Raw genomic sequence first — 22,360 nt, 5'->3', positions numbered from 1 at the left:
GGGTAGCTGGAAGCTACCATGTCTGTTTCCAGGGCCAGGTGGAAGTCCACCCAGAATCTGAGCTGAGGATTGGTTGCTCTTCTCTTTTTTGGCATCTGCTGAGGACGCTTGGGGATAACAGGCAGAGTGAGGCCAACCTTCATCTGGAGAAGTGATGCTCAGTACTTTGCCTAGGTCCCATGCACTACCCTCCCAAGGTCCCAGGGCACTTACCTATCACCTCCATGCCCCAGATGGTAGACGAAGCCTGACACTTGGGGTCTCACCAGGAGACGATGGTGGTAGACACCACCCCACCCCAAATCCTGTCACACACGTAAATGGGATTCCCTGGTGACTCAGCCACCTCTCATCCAGGCTGGGCTCCGTGAGGGCTCCATCTCTCTTGTGTATGTTTCTCTCTGGATTTGGCCACTTCTATATATCAAGAGAGTAAAATCTGTTGAAATCCATGTATCTGTTAGGAGATTTGGGTTGTTATGCTCAGTTTTCTCTGGTTTTTATCAGACTCTTAAAGGAGCTGTTGGTTTAAGAAGGTTCAGTACACATAAGGTGGCCCACAGATATTAAAAATAATGCCCAGTCTGGCCAAGCTCTTCTGTATTTCGTCTCATCCCATTGTGAGGTCAGTGCTAATTGTATCCACTATTTTCACGCAGGGCGATCAATCTCAGGCCTGAGTAGCTGGTTCAGACAGTGGAGATGGGCCTTGAACCCAGGTACATGTTCAGAGCAGCCCAGTGTCCCCTTCTCCCACTCCTTTATCACGGGATGCACTATCCCTAAGACACCCAGGCTTCCCTCACACACATATTCTGGCTTTGTCACTCTAGAATGTTCTATAACATTATTTTTTTATTAAATTTCACTTTTCCTTTTAGTTTGGGCTGACTGCTTTGAGTGATACGTTTCTTTGTGCTATAAGACACAAAATTCTTTTACTCTGTCATAAACTTGTGTCTTTTTTCCTCAAGTTGGACCAGAGTCCTAAAACCCTGACATGTGATGAATAGCACTGAATTTTTTTTCTTTGTCCTTTTACTCAGATTTTCTGAACTTCATATATCAAAGTAATGAACTGAATAACGAATACTCTGCGAATAGCTACCCTTTATCTCAGGGTGCCAAGTGACTGGCACAGTGTGGTTTTACCCTCATAATCTCATTTGATCTTTCTAATATCCCTATGAAGTAAATATTATTATTATTATTACTATTTTATAGTTGAGGAAACTGAGGTTGTGGCAGGAGTGGGATTTGAGCCCAGAACTGCAGGATTAACTACTGCCCTTGCCAAGCCACTGCCCTCTTTACTTTAGTTGCTGTAAAAATGTATCCCTGTGCATGCCTCAGGGGTGACAAATGACCCAGCAGTGGTTGGGTAGCTGGAGATGATAAAGTAGGGCTGCTTTACAGCCAGTTGCGAGGTCAGAGCAGAGAGGACCTGCTCTCCCCAAGGGCTCTTGATGAACTCGTGGCTTTGGCTGGGGTACACCGCAGTGAGACTTCCTGGAGAGGTCAGTGTAATGCAGGCCCTGGCTGGGGGCAGATCTGGAACCTAGCATTCTCTGGGGATGTGAGTCAGCTTGGTCAACCTTCCTTCTGGAAAGAGGTATGAGGCTGTCACTGCTATTTGTGCTGCCTGGGTGGCCTCCAAACACCAATCATGTCTGAGGTCATTGGAACTGAGCAACTCAAGGAATACCTTTGGTGACTGTGGCTTCAGATACCCGAGGTCCAAATTATAACTTGCGTCTGCCCAGTGATTCACAGTTCAGTGTTTACACCACAGTGAGCTCACTGAATGCTTTGTGCGTCCTGCTGGGCTCTGATGATCGTGTCCATTTGATAGATGCGGAAACAGATGAGAAGAGGCAAGGTCAATTGCCCAAGATCTTGAACCCAGGTCCTGTTGACTCCAACTCCCGTTCACTGGTGATCTTCAGACTTCATGCTGTGGAGCCCTTGAGTATTTGGGGCAGGCCAGGGAAGGGGCTGAGGAGGTGCAGGAGGAGGCCAAGGGGCTGAGGCTCTGTCTTCCTTTTCCTACTTCACTCCAGGCCACACTTGCATCAGGATTCTGTGACAGACTTGTTTGAAATTTTTGTGTTGCTAAGAAAATATTTTCAGAGGACTCTCTCAAATGGTACTTTCTTCTCTGGGAATTGGGTGCAGGCTCTTTCTTCCCAAGGACTCCCCTTTTTCTATAGAGGCAGGGAGATACCTGCTCTTTGTTGGAGAATATACTCAATCCCAAGGTGGCAGCACAAGGGAAGGGAAACATGCTGGACAGGGTTGCAGCAGGTCTTAGTCCTAGGTTAGTGTGACTTGGCAAGTTATTTACCTCACCCTCTGTATCTGTTAAGATGAGGGCATTGGCCAACATAATTCTGAACATCCAGTTTCATTCAAGTCACCAGTGAATCTGGGATATCATGCTTAGTTCATAGGATCTTAAACAGAGCTGAGTCACTTGAAATTTGATGAACATGTAGTAACTTTTTTTGTATGCATTTTTTTTCCCCTGGAAGGTGTGCCTATAGCTTTCATCAGAATCTCAAAGGGGTCTGTGATACAGAACATCTAGCATTTCAGGATTTTTTTTTTCTCTTTTTGGCAGATATGCTAGGGAATCATATTTCTCCTTAGGGAGGGGGCTAAAGTTATAAGAATGGTGTGAGAAAACTATTTGGAGAAAGGAAACAAGGGAAACTTATAAAGACAAGCAGAGCTAAAAGATGGAAGCTAGATCAATGAGTAAGAGCCTGTGAGCAAGTGGGCAGTACTATTTAAGCTCCTGGATCCAGCCATGCCTGATACCCTAACACTTTTCAGCTAAATAAATGACTGCTCCTCCCTTCTTAAGGCATTTTCTATTTCAATCATCTATAGGATAAATGACTGATGTGCTAATATTATTGGAAGAAGCTACTGCCATTTAAAAAATTAATGAATCACAACATAGAAAAAGCAAAACAGGAAGAGACAGGGATTGAGGGGGTTTCCTCTTGGGTTTTTGTTTTTGTTTTTTTTCAATTTCAGGGAAGAAGAATGCTCCTTATTTTGTTCCCCATCCTTTATTCTTTTAGCAAACCAGTGCCTTTTAGAGGCAGAAAAGACCTTAGAATCAATCTTGACATACACAGATGGGAAACCAAGATCCAGAGGCGATGTGACTTTCTCAAGGTCATATACTAAATTGGAAGCAGCAGTGAGAATAGAACAGAAGTTACCTTCTTCAAGGTATGCTCCTCCTCTCTGCAAATCTTTCCTCAGTGATTCTTTTCCAGGCAGGCTCTTCAGTTAGCAGAGCTTAGGAAAGTTCTTACACCCATATATGTTGTATCCACACATGGATCCTTACCTTGTCCAGAAAATTCTGCAGTCTGGCTTTCTTTTTCCAGTTCCATGGGCACAGGCTAACAATGCAGTGTTTTGTCCAAAGATGTTGGAGGAGGTAAGGGACCCAAGCCCTCACAGGTGACAGGCCCACCTAGGTAGCCCCAGCTAGGATTGGGGTCCTGGGGATCTGGACCAGGGCAGGCATTGCCCACGGCAGGAGGATTTACAACTGCTAAGGATCAAAAGCAGACAAGCAGGATTTATGGGACAAGTCCAGGGGGTCACTTTCAGCCACAGGGTTAGATTAGTGCAGCCCTTAAAGGCAGGAATAGCAAAGGCAGATACCGGGGCCAAGCCGGGGCCAGCACAACCATTACCCACAGGGTCGGCAGGAGAGAGGGGCATACCTGAACGCGAAGGTAAAGGAAAGTCAAGAGCCTACCTGCCACCGCATTCACAAACCACTCAAAGCCGCACAGGAGAAATGACCTTTAATGTCCGACTTTTGTTTCCAACCCCGCCAAAGTGACACCCTTCAGGGAAGTACAGGAGGGGCCTGAGAGGTAAGAAATCAGGAGACACACAGCGCCCCGGCGCCTCCTGGGCGCACGCACACTCGCTCTGCCCCCCTCGCGGGCGGCCCCACACACGCACACACGCAATACACGCACATCGCACAGACACACGCACGTGACCCCACAGTTAAATACATGTACAGAAGGACTCGTTTAGATATATACAGAGAGAGAGAGAGACGGAAATCCCGGCCGGCGTCGGATCCCCCAGGCTCTCAGCATGCTCGGCCCAGCTCTCAGCGCTGTACCTGGCACCCATGCCCCTGCCAGAAAAGCAGCTGCCCCTCTTCCCGCCCCCCTCCCCCCGTTTCCCGGTGGGGCCCGGAGTCTACCGGGCGCCGACACTCCCGTCCCCCCTTCGCCCGCCCTCCCCCCACGATGATGGGCTCCCCAGGGAAAGGAAGCGGTGCGTGGGGACCCTAAAACTGCCCGGGCGCCAGGGGCATGTTGCTTTTGAAGCCGGGCTGCCCGTTGGCCACGTCGGCTGCGGCCTCGTGGCCGGCGTCCCCGTCAGTCCCGGGGCTCTCCGGCTCGGCAAGGAGCTTGAAGGTGAAGAGCGGACCCGAGTCGCGGCGGCCGCGGCGGCCCGGGGGCTCGGGCGCGGGCAGGCTCAGGAGGGCGCCGGGCGCCTTCCACTCCGGGAAGGCGCACAGCTCGACGGGCGGCGGCGCGCCGCGGCCCAGGTAGCCGGGGCTCGGCGAGGCCGAGGGCAGGGTCCGCTGGCTGCCGCTCAGGCAGCTGCCGCTGTCGTCCAGCGAGTCCTTGCGCGACTGAGAGCGCTCCAGCGAGCCGCCGCGCGTCCACGGCCGGTAGGTGTAGCCGCAGCCGCCCAGGCGCCTCCGACGGCGGCGGCGGCGGCGGCCGCGGCACTGGCACCCGAGGATGCGCACGAAGGCGCGCTTGAACTCCTTGCTGGAGCACGGGTAGATGATGGGGTTGAGGCAGCTGTTGAAGTAGCCCAGCCAGAAGACCACCTTGAACACGGCGTCGGGGGCCTTCAGGGTGGAGAACAGGGAGCCTGCAGGGGGAAGGGGTGGGGTGGGCACGGGCAGAAAGACAAACAATCGGTGAGCAGACAGACCCTCTCTTCCATGTGATTTGCCCACAAACTGTCAACCGGTGGATTCCTGTCTCCTGCCTCCTTTGCCCAGGCCAGTTCCTCTGCCTGGAATACTGCCGTTCCATCTCAAAACACATGACTCCTACATGCTTTTTTAAAGTCCAACCTCCATCTCTCCACCTTCGCCCATAAAATCGTTCCTGATTTAGCTAAACAGGATTCAAAGAACTGTATCTATAACGTTCTTAGGATAGCGCTTACCAGTTTCTTCGTGAATGATAATAATAACAATTATACATAGCTCTTGTACAGCTGTTGGAACGGCACTGTGTTGGTTCTTCACCTACTATTTTATCCTTCACAGAATGCTATGAAGTACTTCCATGGGAAATATGAGATGTATTAAAGACCTAAAGGTGAAAGGTAAACCTTTATAAGGTAAAAGAAGACAAGGTAAACGACAGTCTTACCGATGGAGAGGTGAAGAAAAACGACTTAACACTTCAAAAAGATAAACTATGGGGCAAGAGTCAGAGAAGATATTTACAATGTCTTAAGACTGTCAAGGGATTGGTATTTAGAGTACATTAGGACTCCTGCAAGTCAACAAGAAAAAGCATTCATTCCTAGCAGAAACGTGGGCAAAGAAAAGGAACAGGCAATTTCAACAAAATAGAAAACTGGAGGGCTAATGAGCATGTGCCAAGGTGCTCAAAATATTAGGCAGTCAAATTAAGTGAGAGCCACAAAGTGAGAGAACATATCTGTTACACTGGCAAAAATTAGAAAGCTCAATAGTGCCAAGTGCAGGCAGGGGTGTGGAAACATGGGGAGTCTCCTGCTGGTGGCGGACACAGGCTGTGAAGACCTGATCCCATTAAGTATACAGATAGCTCCTGACCCAGCAATTTTCACACAGGTCAGCAGGGGCCATGTGTGACTATGCTCAGGGTGATGGTGTTTATGGTGACAGAGTTGGAAAACACTTGGGTGCCCCTCATTGCGAATTATGGAAAAGTAGAGTTTGGACATGCATAGCAGAGCAATTACGCAGTACCTAAAAGTCCAAATAGCAATATGGAAAGATCTCAAATACCTTGTTCTTTGTAAAAAAAAAAAAAAAAGGAAACAGAATGAGCTTTATAACATAACATCTTTTAAGTAACACACCAAACAATCAAACTCATTTGCAAAAACACTTTGAAGTTAAAAAATACATATCAAATGCAAAATGGGTGTCTATGGGTGAGGCAGAGGGAAAGGGGAATAGGAGATAGGAATAAAAGGAAACGAATCAATAAAATAAGAGATGCCAGACTTAGACCTATGATGATGGGATGCCGATAACTGAGAAACATGACTAACTCATGCGTCTGAATCGAGGTCCAAAAGCATGTAATGCAAAATTAATTTCAAAACTACTTCCATTTTAAATACAAGGCAACTGAGACTTGGAGAGGTTAAATGACTTGCCCCAGGCCACATAGCATGTTTGTAATATAGCTGGGATTTAAACTCAATTCTGTTTGAATATGAAACATTTTTGTTTGTTTGTTTTGAATGCTATTAATTTCCCTTTGTGGAAAAATGAGAAGCTATTAAAAAGCAAAAAGAAAAGAAAAAATATTTTAAAAGCACAAATAAACCCTCAATGTAGAGATACCACATTCTGGTACATAAACTTCCAGATTTTTTTCCTGTTGTATACACTACACATGTAAATACATATGTAAATGTTTGCATATATACATGTAAATGTTGTAGATACACATACATATGTAAATGAACATACATTTGTTGTATATACATATGTAAATGTTTTAAAAATGCAATTATACTTCACAGAACATTCTGTAACTTCAAACCATGTCCCTAAACCAGCCACTCCACCTGTAGCACAGTGACTTTCGTATTCCTGTCTAACCTCCTCTGTTACACTGTGAGCTTCCTAAGAGCCTGGTCTTTGAGATCACCTTTGAATCCATTTGAAGGAAGAGCGTATGAGTGGGAGAAATCGTAGCAAATCTCGAAATCCAACTTCCTCACTTGATCCATGGAGACACTGAGACCCAGAAAGTAGCTGAAGATCCCATAGTTGTTGCATAGATGCCGTAAGAATCCCTATTTTGGATTGCACTTGAGTTTTCCCCCTGCAGTACTTGACCTTCTTGATTATTGAGGTCTGGCTTGTTGTTACAGGGAGCCTCCTGATTCTCTGCTTGGCGATAGAGGGATGGTGGCTGGCCAGGGTTCCTGCTGCAGGGTTAAGTCAGAGAGGGATTAAACTTGGAAAGAGGGTTATCCATACTTGTTGCATGCATGCCCAGCTGCTTCAGTCGTGACTGACTGTGAGCCTATGGACTGTAGCTCACCAGGCTCCTCTGTCCATACGATTCTCCAGCAAGAACACTAGAGTGGGTTGCCATGCCATCCTCCAGGGGATCTTCCCCGACTCAGGGATCAAACCCGCGTCTGCTACGTCTCCTACATTGGCAGGCGGGTTCTTTGCCACTAGTGCCATCTAGTGTTAACTATAAGTATGTTGACGTCTCAACTCTGGGTTAGGGCTAGGTGAGGCCAATGAGGGCGCCACCTCGTGGTCTGATTCATGAAAAGGTCTGCACCGTTGGGTTTTGGTCCCACTGTTGGCATCACCGACTCGATGGATGTGAGATTGAGCAAGCTCTGAGAGTTGGTGATGGGCAGGGAAGCCTGGCATGGTGCAGTCCATGGGGTCGCAAAGAGTTGAACACGACTGAGTGACTGAACTGACTGTCCAAGATTATCCTTTGGATAGAAGGCTCTAGTGGAAATGCAAATATGACGTGTGGACACCCAGTATCCATGATGGGGCGAGTTCTTTCTGCCCATGTGGATGGTCTTGTTTCTGTCACAGAGTCTAAAGGGAATAGTTAAAATGGTCTTGAAAAAAATGGGAACCTGGAGAATAAATCTGGGAAGTGGAGAGAGGGAGCTAACAGTTGGAAACCTTGTGCATTACTCTGGAGGGTAAATGTTGGTGAGCATATGCACAGGTAGGCACACCATCCATGAGGACATGTTAAGGCCTGGGATTGAGCTGGTGGGGAACAAACAATTGTGGCAAAGGTGGGGAGGGTCCAGAGCAGGAGAGCATCCTTGCTGAAGACAGACTTGTAACTCTGCTTGCCAACCCTGTTGAAGATGGTAGTAAAATGGCCTAACGGGGCTGTATCTTGAAGGACCAGCTTTTAAAGGATACACGAATTACAATAATACTAATAGCTAATATTCATCAGAACCATCAGTCACATTGTGTGTGCTTTATGCACATCCTACACTAAACCCTTTACACCATTCACCTGTTTAATGATCACAATAATCTCTAGATGAAGGGACTATAGTTGGTCCCATATTATGAATCAGGACACCAGCATATGAGTGGTAGCTTTTTACATTTTTATACATTCATTCTTTCATTTGTTCATTCATTCATTCGACAAATATGGAGCTCTGCTAAGTGTCAGGCATGAGGCCAACCTGTGGGGATACATTAGGGGTGCTTCTGTCCTGTGGCAGTCCACAGGCTTGTGAGGGGGCAGTTCACTGCACCGGAACACACATAGCATTATGATAGGGGCATAAATGCCATTCTCTCCTTCTGTGCCATATGGCATTTCTCCCTAGGTTCTTCTTCACCTGCATCACACTGAAAGCACCTTGTTAGGGATAAAGATGGGCTGGAAGTTTGTCTTTATTTTTTTACCAAGCACTCTCCAAGGACCAGTGGGCTGAGATGTGCTCAGCCAAAGGGAAGGGGGATGATGTTGATTTTCTCATGGCATTCATTTACAGCCATAATTTGAGCTTGGGCTCCCTGAGATGCCTGTTCCTCTGAGAAGGTCATGCTTTGCCTTTAGCCAGTTTAGGCAATGTGGCCTGGTGACTTGAGCTCAGAGTTTGCAATCACAGAGGCCTGGTTTTGCATCCTTTTTTTGGAGTATTGGCTGTTTGACTTTTGAAAAGTTAACTGGCTCTCTCAGGCTAAATTTTCTTATCCACAAATTGGGGATAACATCTGCTTCATAGGATTATTCTGAATACATGAAAATATCCATGTTAAAACACTTGATATGGGGTCTGGCACCTTGAAAATTGATAAATGGTAGCCATTTTCCAAATATACTTTATATCCTGGCCCATTCATTGCCATCCTCCAGGAACTCTGCTGATTAACCCTACCTGACTCAGAGTGACTCCTTTATTCTGTACTCCTCGGAACATATACAATCAGATCTTATTCTGTTATTTTATTGTTTGTCTGTTAATGTTGCTGAGCCATCCCAGGGCTGGCTAAGTCCTTGTTTACCACTCATACTGTAAACTCCTTCTGGGCAGAAACCATGTCTTTATTTCTTTTCCATTCCAGGGAAAGAATATTTTTATTACATTTTATTAATATTTTATATTTTTATTATAAAAGTGACACGGTGGAGAATGAATAGGGGGAGCACAGAGAATTTTTAGGGCAGTGAAATTTTTGGTATGATACTATATTGGTAGACATATGTCGTTATACATTTGTCCAAACCCATAAACTTTACAACACTAAGATTGATCCCTAATGTAAACTGAGGACTTCAGGCGATTATGTGTCAATATAGGTTCACCACAGTACCTTCCTGTCAATTTGGAGGTGAACCTAGAACTGCTCTAAAAAATTAAGACTATTCAAAAAACCTCACATCCTTAAAAAGAGGGTTTCCCTGGTGGCTCAGATGGTAAAGAATCTGCTTGCAATGCAGGAGACTCAGGTTCGATTCCTGGGTCAGGAAGATCCCCTGGAGAAGGGAATGGTAATCCACTCCAGTATTCTTGCCTGGGAAATCCCATGGACAGAGGAGACTGGTGGGCTATAGTCCAGGGGCCACAAAGAGTTGGACACGACTGAGCGACTAACACACAATACACATATCTTCACAAAGCTAAAAATAGAATTTCCATATGATTCAGTAATCCTATTTCTAGGCATATATCTGGAAAAGATGAAAACTCTAATTCAAAAAGATGCCTGCACCCCAATGTTCACAGCAGCACTGTTTACAATAGTCAAGACATGGAAGCAACTCGTGTCCATCACCAGATGAATGGATGAGAAAATGTGGTGGGCACGCATGCATGTGCGCACACACACACACACAGGAATATTACTCAGTCATTAAAAAAAAAATGAAATGATGCCATTTGCAGCAACATGGATGGACCTGGAGATGGTCATATTAAGTGAAATAAGTCAAAAAGAGAAAGACAAACACTGTATGGTATCACTTATATGTGGAATCTAAAATATGACGCAAATGGGACTTCGTTGGTGATTCAGTGGCTAAGACTGCACTGTCAGTGCAGGGGGCTTGGGTCTGATCCCAGGTCAGGGATCTGGGTCCCACGCGCTGCAACTAAAGCACCTGTGTGCCGCAACTCAGACCCAGAGCAGCCAAGTAAGACAACAACCCAATGAGCTTATTCACAAACCAGAAACAGACTCACAGACACAGAAAACAAACGTGGTTACTAAATGGGAAGCAGGGGAGGGCTACATTGGGAGAAGGGGACTTACAGATCCACACAACCATATATAAAATAAACGAACAATAAGGCTTTACTGTATAGCACAGGGAACTATATTCAATCAGTTCAGTCAGTTCAGTCGCTCAGTCATGTCTGACTCTTAGCGACCCCATGAATCGCAGCACACCAGGCCTCCCTGTCCATCACCAACTCCCGGAGTTCACTCAGACTCACGTCCATCGAGTCAGTGATGCCATCCAGCCATCTCATCCTCTGTCGTCCCCTTCTCCTCCTGCCCCCAATCCCTCCCAGCATCAGAGTCTTTTCCAATGAGTCAACTCTTAGAATGAGGTGGCCAAAGTACTGGAGTTTCAGCTTTAGCATCATTCCTTCCAAAGAAATCCCAGGGCTGATCTCCTGCAGAATGGACTGGTTGGATCTCCTTGCAGTCCAAGGGACTCTTAAGAGTCTTCTCCAACACCACAGTTCAAAATAGATTATAATAAACTATAATGTAACAGAATTGAAAAAGAATATATATATATAAACAAATCACCTTGTTGTATACCTGAAAGTAACAAATATTATAAATTACCTAAACTTCTACTAAAAAAACCTGTCACATTAGAAAAGTGACACCTGCTAAATTACACAGTACAAAAAGAATCTATATAATATAGAGTGAAAATTCTTTCTCAAGTAGATAGGACCAGAGTCAACAGTTCTGTTTTTATCCTTTCAGATGGATTTTTAAAATGGGGTCATACACATACCTTTCCCCAAATTTATTTCTTCACTTAGAATATATAAAAGACATTTCTTCATGTCACAGCATTACATCCTGCTGTCTGGATATATAGTATTTCACTTAACTCTTTCCTGATAGTAGTCAGATAGGTGATTTTCAATTTCGGGCTATTACAAACTGCAGTAATGAAAAGCCTCGTGCATCTTGTGTTTTTGCACACTTGAGTGTTTCTGCAGGGTAACATTCTTCATGAGGAATCACTGGGTAGGTTCCACATTCAAGTCCTGACAGCTAGCCAAACCGCCTTCTGACTGGCTGTATCAATTTACTATCCCAATTGACTGTGTAATGAGTGTGATATTTTCCCCACATCTCCACAACTTTGTGGTGTGGTCAGTTTTGAATCCTCGTGTATCTGGGAGCTGCATAATGACCTTGCCCGCCCTCTTGTTCCATTTGCATTCTCCTTTATTTCATCCTCCAGCAGACCAGAATGGCTCTCCCACCTTGAGCAAGCCCTCGGTGACTTCTGCTAGGGACTGCCCTTTTCTCATTAGATTCTGACTCTTGGGATGGAATCCTGGCTCTCTCACCAGACCCGTGACCTTGAGCAAGCTTCATACTATCCCTAAGCTTCTTCAGTTTCCTCATCAGTAAAATGGGTCTAATAAGAGTATCACCTTCCCTGGGTTGTTTTGAGGATTAAACAAGATAAAACATGTAAAGCTCTTATTAGCATGCTGGGTACCAGGTTCCTGCCACCTAAATCAACTCTGCATTAATGCTAATTAACCAAATGATACTTATTCCTATAAACCACTCATTAGGCTAGAAATCTAATTACAGGAAATCGATGTTTGTTAACTTGATGTATCATATTGGGTCAGTTGCTTTCCCTTTCTGGGCCTCAGTTTCCCTCCTTTAAAAATGTATTTATTTATTTTACTGAAATAGAGTTGATGGACAATATTATGTTAGTTTCAGGTTCAGTACCTAATAATTTGACATAGTTTCCCTCCTTTAGTTGAGTGGTTTGATCCAAGTCCTGTCCAGCCGTATCATTCACAGTCTTTATAAGCCCAGCGCTAGAAGCCCTGCCCATCCCTGCTTCTCCAGACCCACCACAGAGGGGCAGTGCGGGTCAGGGGCTGGACTGCCACGCGCCTCAGATTCCACACATATTTCGGCCCCTTCCTTCCTCTCTCTCCTGCCAGCAGCACAGTAGCCATCGGGATTAGGGGCTCTGTTTGCAACACCAGCATGCCCTGGTGGGAGCCAAGAGCCCTCATTAATTAGGGAAGGTGCCAAGCCTCCTCGGGCACGAAAGCATGTTGGTGACAGGAATCCTTTTTTCTCTGGGCACAAAAACGGACCTTTGGGCGCCAGTGAAGATGCCAAGGGGCTTCCCTGATGGCTCAGTGGATAAAGAGTCTGCCTGCAATGCAGGAGACACAGGAGATGTAGGTTCCAGCCCTGGGTCATTTGGAAAATCCCCTGGAGAAGCAAAGGGCAACCCACACCAGTATTCTTTTTTGGAAAAGCCCTTGGGCAGAGGAACTGGTAGAGTATAGTCCATGGGGTCGCAAAGAGTCAGCCACAACTGAGCAACGAGCACGAAGATGCTAAAAGAGGGAGCAAATATCAATGGGAAATGTAGGTTTCTGGAAGCCTGCTCTCTCTGCTGGAAGTAAGGCCGGTGTCTGCTCTTTGCCAGGATTACCAACTCTCAGTGCATGTCCTTGAGCCTGGCTCCACATCTCCTGCCCATGAAATGTTCCCACGCGCCTTAGCCCTGCGTCTTAGCATCATGGCTTGGCAGAACTGGGAAATCTTCTTCCTTAAGGGAAGGTCAGTCAGGGTGAGTGACTTTTACAAGGTCACTTGGCTGGTGAATGGCAGTACGAGAGCCAGAACCTGTTTAAGTGTCCTTCACTTGATCCAAAAAAACATTTATCGAGACAGTGGAGCTCAGTGATTAAGGACCTGTTCAGCAGACACGACTGAGCGATTTCACTTTCACTTTTCACGTTCATGCATTGAAGAAGGCAATGGCAACCCACTCCAGCGTTTTTGCCTGGAGAATCCCAAGGACGGAGGAGCCTGGTAGGCTGCTGTCTACGGGGTCGCACAGCGTTGGACATGACTGAAGTGACTTAGCAGCAGGAGCAGCGAACACAGGCAGGTACACCTGGGTTCAAGTGCTGACCCTGACTTCTTAGCTGAGTGAACTTGGAGAAGCTGCTTGAGCTCTGTTTCTCGGAAAACAGGAATGGTGATAATTCTTTTCTGAATGGATGAGTTGAGCTTAGGCTTGGTAAGTGCTTGGCATGTTAAAAGTACTCAATAAGTACAGCTATTCGACTGCTGCAAACACAACTACGTTACTACTGCCAATGCTGCTGTTGCTGCCAGTGCTAGTGCTACCAAGATGAAGGAAATGCAGAAGAAGACGAGCTCTCCTGTGCACAGCAGGTGTCAGGACTCTCACCCTGCTGCTCTTCCCAGTACAGGCCCAGGGATAGGGCTCCAGCTGGTTCTGGAACTTGATGAAACTGTATGTGATATTCATGCAATTTTCTGGGGGAGAATCCATAGCTATCATGGGCTTGATGGGGTCAGCAACCCTCAAAGGTTTAAGCCTCACCCATCTCAAGTCTAGAGCTTCCTAAGCATCAGTCACTCCACTCCTTGGACCACCCATTACTTAATGCTTTTCTCTAAATAAATTCACTTTTGGTATCTAAATTTTTTTTTAAAGAAAGCTTTTTATTACTGTTTAAAAACCTGCATTATTTGCTATAAACAGAATGCAATGGCAGAGAAAAAGAAGATGAAGACAAAACATTAGTAGCTCTGGATGACTCCATAGTGTAGTGTGTCTGAGCCTCCTCTCTTTTTCAAAGAGGGAGATTAGCTCAGGTTGAGGGGTGTTGAAGACTTGCTGGCTTTAAACTGAGGGGCATTCATTCCTCTTTGAGGACCTGAAGGATTGAAAGAGAAGTGAACAGGGACTATTTCCTCACTAGAGAACCCAGCCCCTGGCACATAATAGTGCTAAATAAATATTTGTTCACTGATTGACTGACTGAATATGTGATTCAGTTGGTGCCATCTCTGGTTGGCGTTTCAAGCCATCTTGCACTGCACTCAGATCCGTAGTCATTTTGAGCAGCACTGTGGGCACAGCTCTGGGAAACCACTTGTAGGAGGCCCCATGGCTCCATTAGGATGCCTCCTGTTAGTCTCTTACTGAGGTTTTTTAAACAGATCAAATGAGACAACACCTCTGAAAGGGCTTGGAGGGGTTGAAAGCTTCACATCTGGGTGGGGCAAGTAAGAGGGAGAACTTGAGAGGAAAGGGATAAAGCAGCAAGCAGATGGTGCAGTGAGCCCACTTATATCACATGGGCTTTGCCTGCTGAAGGGTGACTTAGAGGGATGGTGAAGTACAAGGATCCAAAAGCTAAAATGAAGCAGGATCAGCACAAGGAGAAGTACTTCTTGGCTGGACCATGGTCCGGGTGGGTCATCCTTAAGGTGCTATTCAACGAATCTGAACAGTGAATCCCCACTCTTCAAAACCACAAGGTTTGTGGAATAGTAGCTACCATGAAGATCCCCTGGGGAATGAAATGGCAACCCACTCCAGTGTTCTTGCCTGGAGAATCCCAGGGATGGGGGAGCCTGGTGGACTGCAGTCTATGGGGTCGCACAGAGTTGGACACTACTGAAGCGAGTTAGCAGCAGCAGCAGCTACTATGAAGATCCCCTGGGGAAGGAAATGGCAACCCCCTCCAGCATTCTGCCTGGGAAATCCCAGGGACAGAGGAGCCTGATGGGCTACAGTCCATGGGGTCACAAAGGAGTGGGACGTGACAGAGTGACTAAACAACAACAACAAATTCTGTGTCAGTCACTGGCCAAATGCCTAACCATCTCTACACCCTTTTTTACTTCTTCAACCAGCTCTGTTGCTAAGACAGCTCAGCATGACTGCACCCTGCATGGCTCTAGGGGGCACCATTCTGCCCGCTTGGACTCCTTGGTGTCTGGGGGTCCAACCTAAGGGCACTCCCTGGAGGCCATGACTATTACACTTGAGGGAACGGAACTAGCTCCAAGTCACAGAGCTAATGGGGGCAGAGTTTGAATATGAATCCAGGAAGCCCTTACAGAGGCTGTTAATCACTTCCAATACAATTCATGGGGAAACAAAATACACATGCTGATGTGTCTAAAGGACTGGAAAAACAGACATGAAAGGAGACATCAACTGTGTTTATCCTTCGGTGTTGAAATTATGGGTGAAATTTTATTTTCTGGGCTTTTTGGTGTTTTCCAACATTTTCTCCATAAACACGAATTACTTTTGTAATTGGGAAAAATCCAATGAATATTATTTAAAAGACAAAAAAATGAACCAAAAGACACTTTTTTAATGTTCTATTTAAATATAATCCACATGACAGTTCTATGAGCAAAGTGGGATTATCCATACTTTTCAGATGAAGAAACAGAGCTGTAAGTAGAAGGCAGCGCTTGTTCAAGGCTCTCTGCAGGTAAGGGGGGAGGGGGGTTGAAATGAGACCTTTCGTTGTTAAGCCCAGCAGCCTCCTCTGTTAGTTCCTGATGTGTCTGTGGTCCCCTGATGTACCTTATTCTCTTACTATGGACCCTGTAATATTCCTTCATTAAATATTGGTTGAAGGAATGACCAGTGGGTGGGGATTGCACCAAGGCATAGAGAGATGCAGAGCATCATTTGTCTGGTCCCCCCAGGGCTGGGTGGTTTGTAACATCCTTCTGAGTTCTGACAATCTGGGTCTCTAGGATTATAAATTTGATTTGACTTATTTCATGTTCAGCATCACACAAGCAGATGACCTCAAGGGAGCCAGTGGGTGGTAAAACCATTTTGATCAGCTTGTAAATAGAGTGGAACTCCCTTTCAATGGGGCTGTTATTAGGAGCATTTGGCTACATCTTCAGCCAAGCCAAGTCTTCCCAGTGCAAACCGTTTGCCCAATAAAAACAAAACAAAAAATGTCAAATACTAGTTACTAATTCTTTCAGCATTGAGAAGGAGGTTTCCTTGGATTTGGAAATTCCCTTCGAGGTTTTTCCATTTTCATTTGCCACTTAACCTTGGAAAGAGATCACAAAATTGTCCAACAAATACAATATCCTCAGGGCCAAACAGACCCATGTTAAGTTTTAAAGTAAATGTTGAAAACAATAATAATCACCAGAGCCACCATTTATAATGAACTAAGAACCAGTTATTAGGTACTATGTTTACAAACATTCTCTCATCCAATCCTTCCAGAAGCATTGCTATTATTATATTTCATTCTATGGATGAGGAAACGGAGGTTTAAGAGATTAATTAAGTCACATGTCTAGTAAGAGGTAGAGTTAAGATTAAAATCTAACTCTAAAGTCTGGGTTCTTACTCATTGCTTAATAATAAGAAAAAGAAGCTTCTATTCATTTCTTTAAGCACTAGGCAATTTCCCCCTCAACTGGAACAATCTTTCTTTTCACTAAACTGTCACAGTATTTTATCTGAAGCTAAAATATGGCATTTATCACTCTCTATCTTGAATTACAGTTGCTTAGGGCTATGCCTCATCTAAGATTAGACTGTGAGCTTCTAGAAAAGAGAGTTCATGTCTGATTCTTCCCTTTCTACTCAGGGCCTCGCATAGTGCCTGACACAGAATAGCTACTCAGTCAACATGTGTTGCAAGAATAATAATTAGTAATAAAGACAGCAAGCCAAAATATGTTAGGCCTTGGCTACTCAAGGTGAGGTTCATGGATAAACAACGTCAACATCACCTGAGTGCTTGTTAGAAATGCAGAATCTCCATGATCCCGTGAATCAGAATCTACTATTTAACAAGATCCTAAGGTGAGAAGCATTGCCTTAGTCCACATTACAATTTTATTTTAAAAATTGTTTTCCTGGGTATCTTGGAATTCATGGATGAGCAAAGGCTGGGCCGCAAGCCACCTCAACAAGGGACTGACTTCCTTGTCCCAAACCCTCCAGTGGCTCCTGTAGTTTATAGGATAAATTTCAAACTGTTTAGGTTGGAATTTAAGACCTGTTCAACCCGGCTGCAATGGACTGATTCTTCGCAACATAAGAGTTGACTTTTCTTGCTCTTTTCCTTTCATCTACTCTGTCCACTGATCTGAAATGTTGGTTCCTTTCCCCTCCTCCTCTCCATCCCTTGTAGGCCTGGCTCAAATTCCTCCTTTTCATAACCTCAGCCCACAATGCCCAGCTTCCTCTGAAGTGTGAAAATAGAAGGAAGGGGCAGGCTGTGAAGACCTGCTCAGATCCAGGTAACTGACACAGCTTAGCTAATCTCGCTCTCACAGTGAGGCAGCAGGGAGCGGTGGGTTCTGTAATTCTCAATTTAGAGATGAGGAAATCAAGTCTTCATGTGTATAGAACTCACTCAATGTTACACAGCTATTAAACTGTAGAGCTGGGATTCAAACCCAAGTCGCATGAGCTTCTCTGGTGGTTCAGACAGTAAAGAATCCACCTGCAATGCAGGAGTCTCAGGTTTGATCCCTGGGTTGGGAAGATCCCCTGGAGAAGGGAATGGCAACCCACTCCAGTATTTTTGCCTGGAGAATCCCATGGACAGAGGAGCCTGGAGGGCTACAGTCCATGGGCTCACAAAGAGTCAGACACGACTGAATGACTAACACTTCACTTCACTGCCTGTCCCAAAGCTGGGCATTTTTCATAACAGACAATACAGCCTCTGAACTCTTAAAATACTTCTAAGTTGGGGGAAGACCAGAATTATTTACTTTCTATTTGTAATGGTGTCTTTACATATATCTTATCTGGCCATTAAAACACAGAAACCAAGAATTTTGTGGCACTGTACCTCAGTGGTTCTTAACCTAAGTATTCTGGTTATGCAAGTAATTTAGCACTGCATAATTTCAGGAGTTCACAGACTCACTGAATCCCATCCATGGGTGCCCAGGAGATGCAGTCACCAGATTAAGAGTCTCTGCTATTCTCTCCACAGAGTTCTATCACAACAGCTGCTGAACTTGTTTATTTAACAGTCTGTCTCCCTTGTCCACAAGCTCCTCAAGGCCAGGGTCAGTCTTACTCATCTTGTTTTTCTAGCACCAAACACAGAGCTTGGGTTATAGTGAATGTGTAAAACTATTTGTTGAGCACATAACCTCCTCTTTACGTGCCTAACCCAGTATCTATGTGATTCCTGGTAGGTGTGGGGTGATTTTCTTGCTTATAATGTGCTTCCTTCCTCTTCTTTATATGTTTAAATGGTAACCACAGGAACTTCCCTGGTAGTCCAGTGGTTAAGAATTCACCTTCTAATGCTGAGGACGTGGGTTTGATCCCTGGTCAGGGACCTAAGATCCCACGTGTCATTAGGCAACTGAGCCCATGCACTGTAGAGTCTGTGCACCATGACTATTGAGCCTGCACAGTCTGGAGCCTACAAGTGTGGCTCACACTATGAGCCACAACGAGAGAAGCCAGTATGCTGCAACAAAGACCTGACACACCCAAATAGATAAATATTTTTCAAAAGGTAACCACAGGCCAATGCCCAGTTCAGTTTTTGTCCTCTTCCTGAAATCTTTCCTGACTGCTCCAGGCCTCTTCTCCTGTATTTTCATCAAAACACAGGCCATATCACATACATCAATATGGAATGTCATTCTTAAGTGCCATTCGTCTCTTTATACAGCATCAAAGCTGTTTGAAGATGGAGTCTGTCCTATATTTCTAGCACAGGACTGGGGATCAGGTCAGGGACATCAATTGCCCACTGGTTAATTGACGGACCCATTCCCACTTCAAAGAGGGAAGCGACCTCTTGGCTTAGGCCCAGAGTTGGGAGCAGATGGGATGGAGTGGTTTCTGTAGCACTTAAGGGTCTATCTTTGATGCCAAACTGAGTGTGTTCCAAACTTTGGCCTTAATGGAAATTTCCCAATAGAACACTTTTAAAATTGAGCATTGATGGGATCTATGTGAAGGAAGCCATATGACTTTATGAATGGACATAAAAGGAAGACATGTAAAGGGAGAGACATAGCTTGCTTTAGTATGTTGCTGTTGTTCCATTGTTAAGTCATGCCCAACTGAGACCCCATGGACTGCAACACGCCAGGCTTCCCTGTCCTTCACTATCTCCTGGAGTTTGCTCAGACCTGTGTCCACTGAACTGATGCTGCCATCCAACCATCTTGTCCTCTGTTGCACCTTCTCCTCCTACCCTCAATCTTTCCCGGAATCATGGTCTTTTCTAATGAGTATAGAAAGTCTCTATCCAAGACAACTTCAGTTCTCCTTGAATTCATCTGTAAATTCAAGACAATCTCATTAAAATATCATTATGGTATTTTTTAGGGACTGGGGTGGGTAGAGAGAAGAACCTAAATGATCCCAAACTAAATATATGGAAGAATATAGATGATAAAAGAATAACCAAGAAAAAAATATCCAGGTTAATTAAAACAAGAGGAATGACCGGAGTGGTGTGGGGAAAATGTGGAAACTTACCTGTATAGATAGTAAAACTTACCAAAAAGTCATCTCACATTATAAAAGTATTTAAAAGACTCTAGGGCACCTGACCCGCCTCTTGAGAAACCTATATGTAGGTCAGGAAGCAACAGTTAGAACTGGACATGGAACAACAGACTGGTTCCAAATAGGAAAAGGAGTTCGTCAAGGCTGTATATTGTCACCCTGCTTATTTAACTTCTATGCAGAATACATCATGAGAAATGCTGGGCTGGAAAAAGCACAGCTGGAATCAAGATTGCCCGGAGAAATATCAATAACCTCAGATATGCAGATGACACCACCCTTATGGCAGACAGTGAAGAGGAACTAAAAAGCCTCTTGATGAAAGTGAAAGAGGAGAGTGATAAAGTTGGCTTAAAGCTCAGCATTCAGAAAACAAAGATCATGGCATCTGGTCCCATCACTTCATGGGAAATAGATGGGGAAACAGTGGAAACAGTGACAGACTTTATTTTGGGGGGCTCCAAAATCACTGCAGATGGTGACTGCAGCCATGAAATTAAAAGACACTTACTCCTTGGAAGGAAAGTTATGACCAACCTAGATAGCATATTCAAAAGCAGAGACACTACTTTGCCAACAAAGGTCCATCTAGTCAAGGCTATGGTTTTTCCAGTGGTCATGTATGGGTGTGAGAGTTGGACTGTGAAGAAAGCTGAGCGCCGAAGAATTGATGCTTTTGAACTGTGGTGTTGGAGAAGACTCTTGAGAGTCCCATGGACTGCAAGGAGATCCAACCAGTCCATTCTAAAGGAGATCAGCCCTGGGATTTCTTTGGAAGGAATGATGCTAAAGCTGAAACTCCAATACTTTGGCCACCTCACGTGAAGAGTTGATTCATTGGAAAAGACTCTGATGCTGGGAGGGATTGGGGGCAGGAAGAAGAGGGGATGACAGAGAATGAGATGGCTGGATGGCATCACTGACTTGATGGACATGAGTTTGAGTGAACTCTGGGAGATGGTGATGGACAGAGAGGCCTGGCGTGCTGTGGTTCATGGTGTCGCAAAGAGTCGGACACGACTGAGCGACTGAACTGAACTGAACTGAGGGCAGGAAGTGCAAGAAAAGGCAGATAGATCAATGCAATTATATAGTTTATAAAGAGAATCAAGTATCCAAAAGAATTTGATATGTCATTTCAATGCTTGTGGGAAAAAAGATTATTCTATAAGTGGTGTTGGGACAACAGTCTCGCTATTTAGAAACAAATAAAGCTGGATCCTTACTTTGTATCTTACATTAAAATAAACCCCAGATGGATCTAATATATTAAATATTAAAAATTATTTAAAATATTAGAAGATATAGTAAACATTTTTATATGGTTTTGAAATAGGAAAGACCTTTTTACATATGACAGGAGTTCAGGATCTGTAAAGTATTGCTGTATTTGCCTGGACATTTCTATAAAGTCACAAACTTTGAAAACAAAGCTATAAGAACTGAAACATTTGTAACTCAAACGACAGTAAAAGCAGTGCTCGCTTCGGCAGCACATATACTAAAATTGGAACGATACAGAGAAGATTAGCATGGCCCCTGCACAAAGATGACATGAAATCGTGAAGCATTCCATGTTTTTAATATACAAGCAACTCCTGCAGCTCAATTCCAGAAAAATAAACGACCCAATCAAAAAGTGGGCCAAAGAACTAAACAGACATTTCTCCAAAGAAGACATACAAATGGCTAACAAACACATGAAAAGATGCTCAACATCACTCATTATCAGAGAAATGCAAATCAAAACCACAATAAGGTACCATTTCACACCAGTCAGAATGGCTGTGATCCAAAAGTCTACAAGCAATAAATGCTGGAGAGGATGTAGAGAAAAGGGAACCCTCTTACACTGTTGGTGGGAATGCAAACTAGTACAGCCACTATGGAGAACAGTGTGGAGATTCCTTAAAAAACTGGAAATAGAACTGCCATACGACCCAGCAATCCCACTGCTGGGCATACACACCGAGGAGACCAGAATTGAAAGAGACATGTGTACCCCAATATTCATTGCAGCATTGTTTATAATAGCCAGGACATGGAAGCAACCTAGATGTCCATTAGCAGATGAATGGAAAAGAAAGCTGTGGTACATATACACAATGGAGTATTACTCAGCCATTAAAAAGAATACATTTGAATCAATTCTAATGAGGTGGATGAACAGGAGCCAATTATACAGAGCAAAGCAAGCCAGAAAGAAAAACACCAATACAGTATACTGACGCATATATATGGAATTTAGAAAGATGGTAACGATAACCCTGTATGCGAGACAGCAAAAAAGACACTGATGTATAGAAGAGTCTTTTGGACTCTGTGGGAGAGGGAGGGGGGGATGATTTGGGAGAATGGCATTGAAACATGTATAATATCGTATAAGAAACGAATCACCAGTCCAGGTTTGATGCAGGATACAGGAAGCTTGGGGCTGGTGCACTGGGATGACCCAGAGGGATGGTATGAGGGGACGTGGTGGG

General features: G+C 44.7%; 1 protein-coding gene and 1 non-coding gene across 2 annotated transcripts in view; one reads left to right on the top strand and one right to left on the bottom strand.

The window, feature by feature from the left end:
• Window positions 1–3,816: 3,816 nt before the first annotated feature.
• ADRA1B (adrenoceptor alpha 1B) overlaps window positions 3,817–22,360 on the bottom strand; it is a 61,823-nt gene continuing 43,279 nt past the window's right edge. Inside the window, exon 2 of the mRNA XM_061424225.1 lies at window positions 3,817–4,935. Coding sequence (XP_061280209.1) covers window positions 4,337–4,935 — 599 coding nt within the window. The 3' untranslated portion in view covers window positions 3,817–4,336. The remainder of the gene's footprint in view (window positions 4,936–22,360) is intronic.
• Window positions 21,355–21,459, top strand: LOC133252262 (U6 spliceosomal RNA). The gene has a single exon (XR_009737875.1). It is a non-coding gene; the product is annotated as a U6 spliceosomal RNA (small nuclear RNA).

This window comes from Bos javanicus, chromosome 7, assembly GCF_032452875.1.
Source record: "Bos javanicus breed banteng chromosome 7, ARS-OSU_banteng_1.0, whole genome shotgun sequence".
Lineage (NCBI taxonomy): Eukaryota > Metazoa > Chordata > Mammalia > Artiodactyla > Bovidae > Bos > Bos javanicus.
Note: the sequence above shows the minus strand (reverse complement) of the source record. Positions and strands in the feature narration are given on the sequence as shown.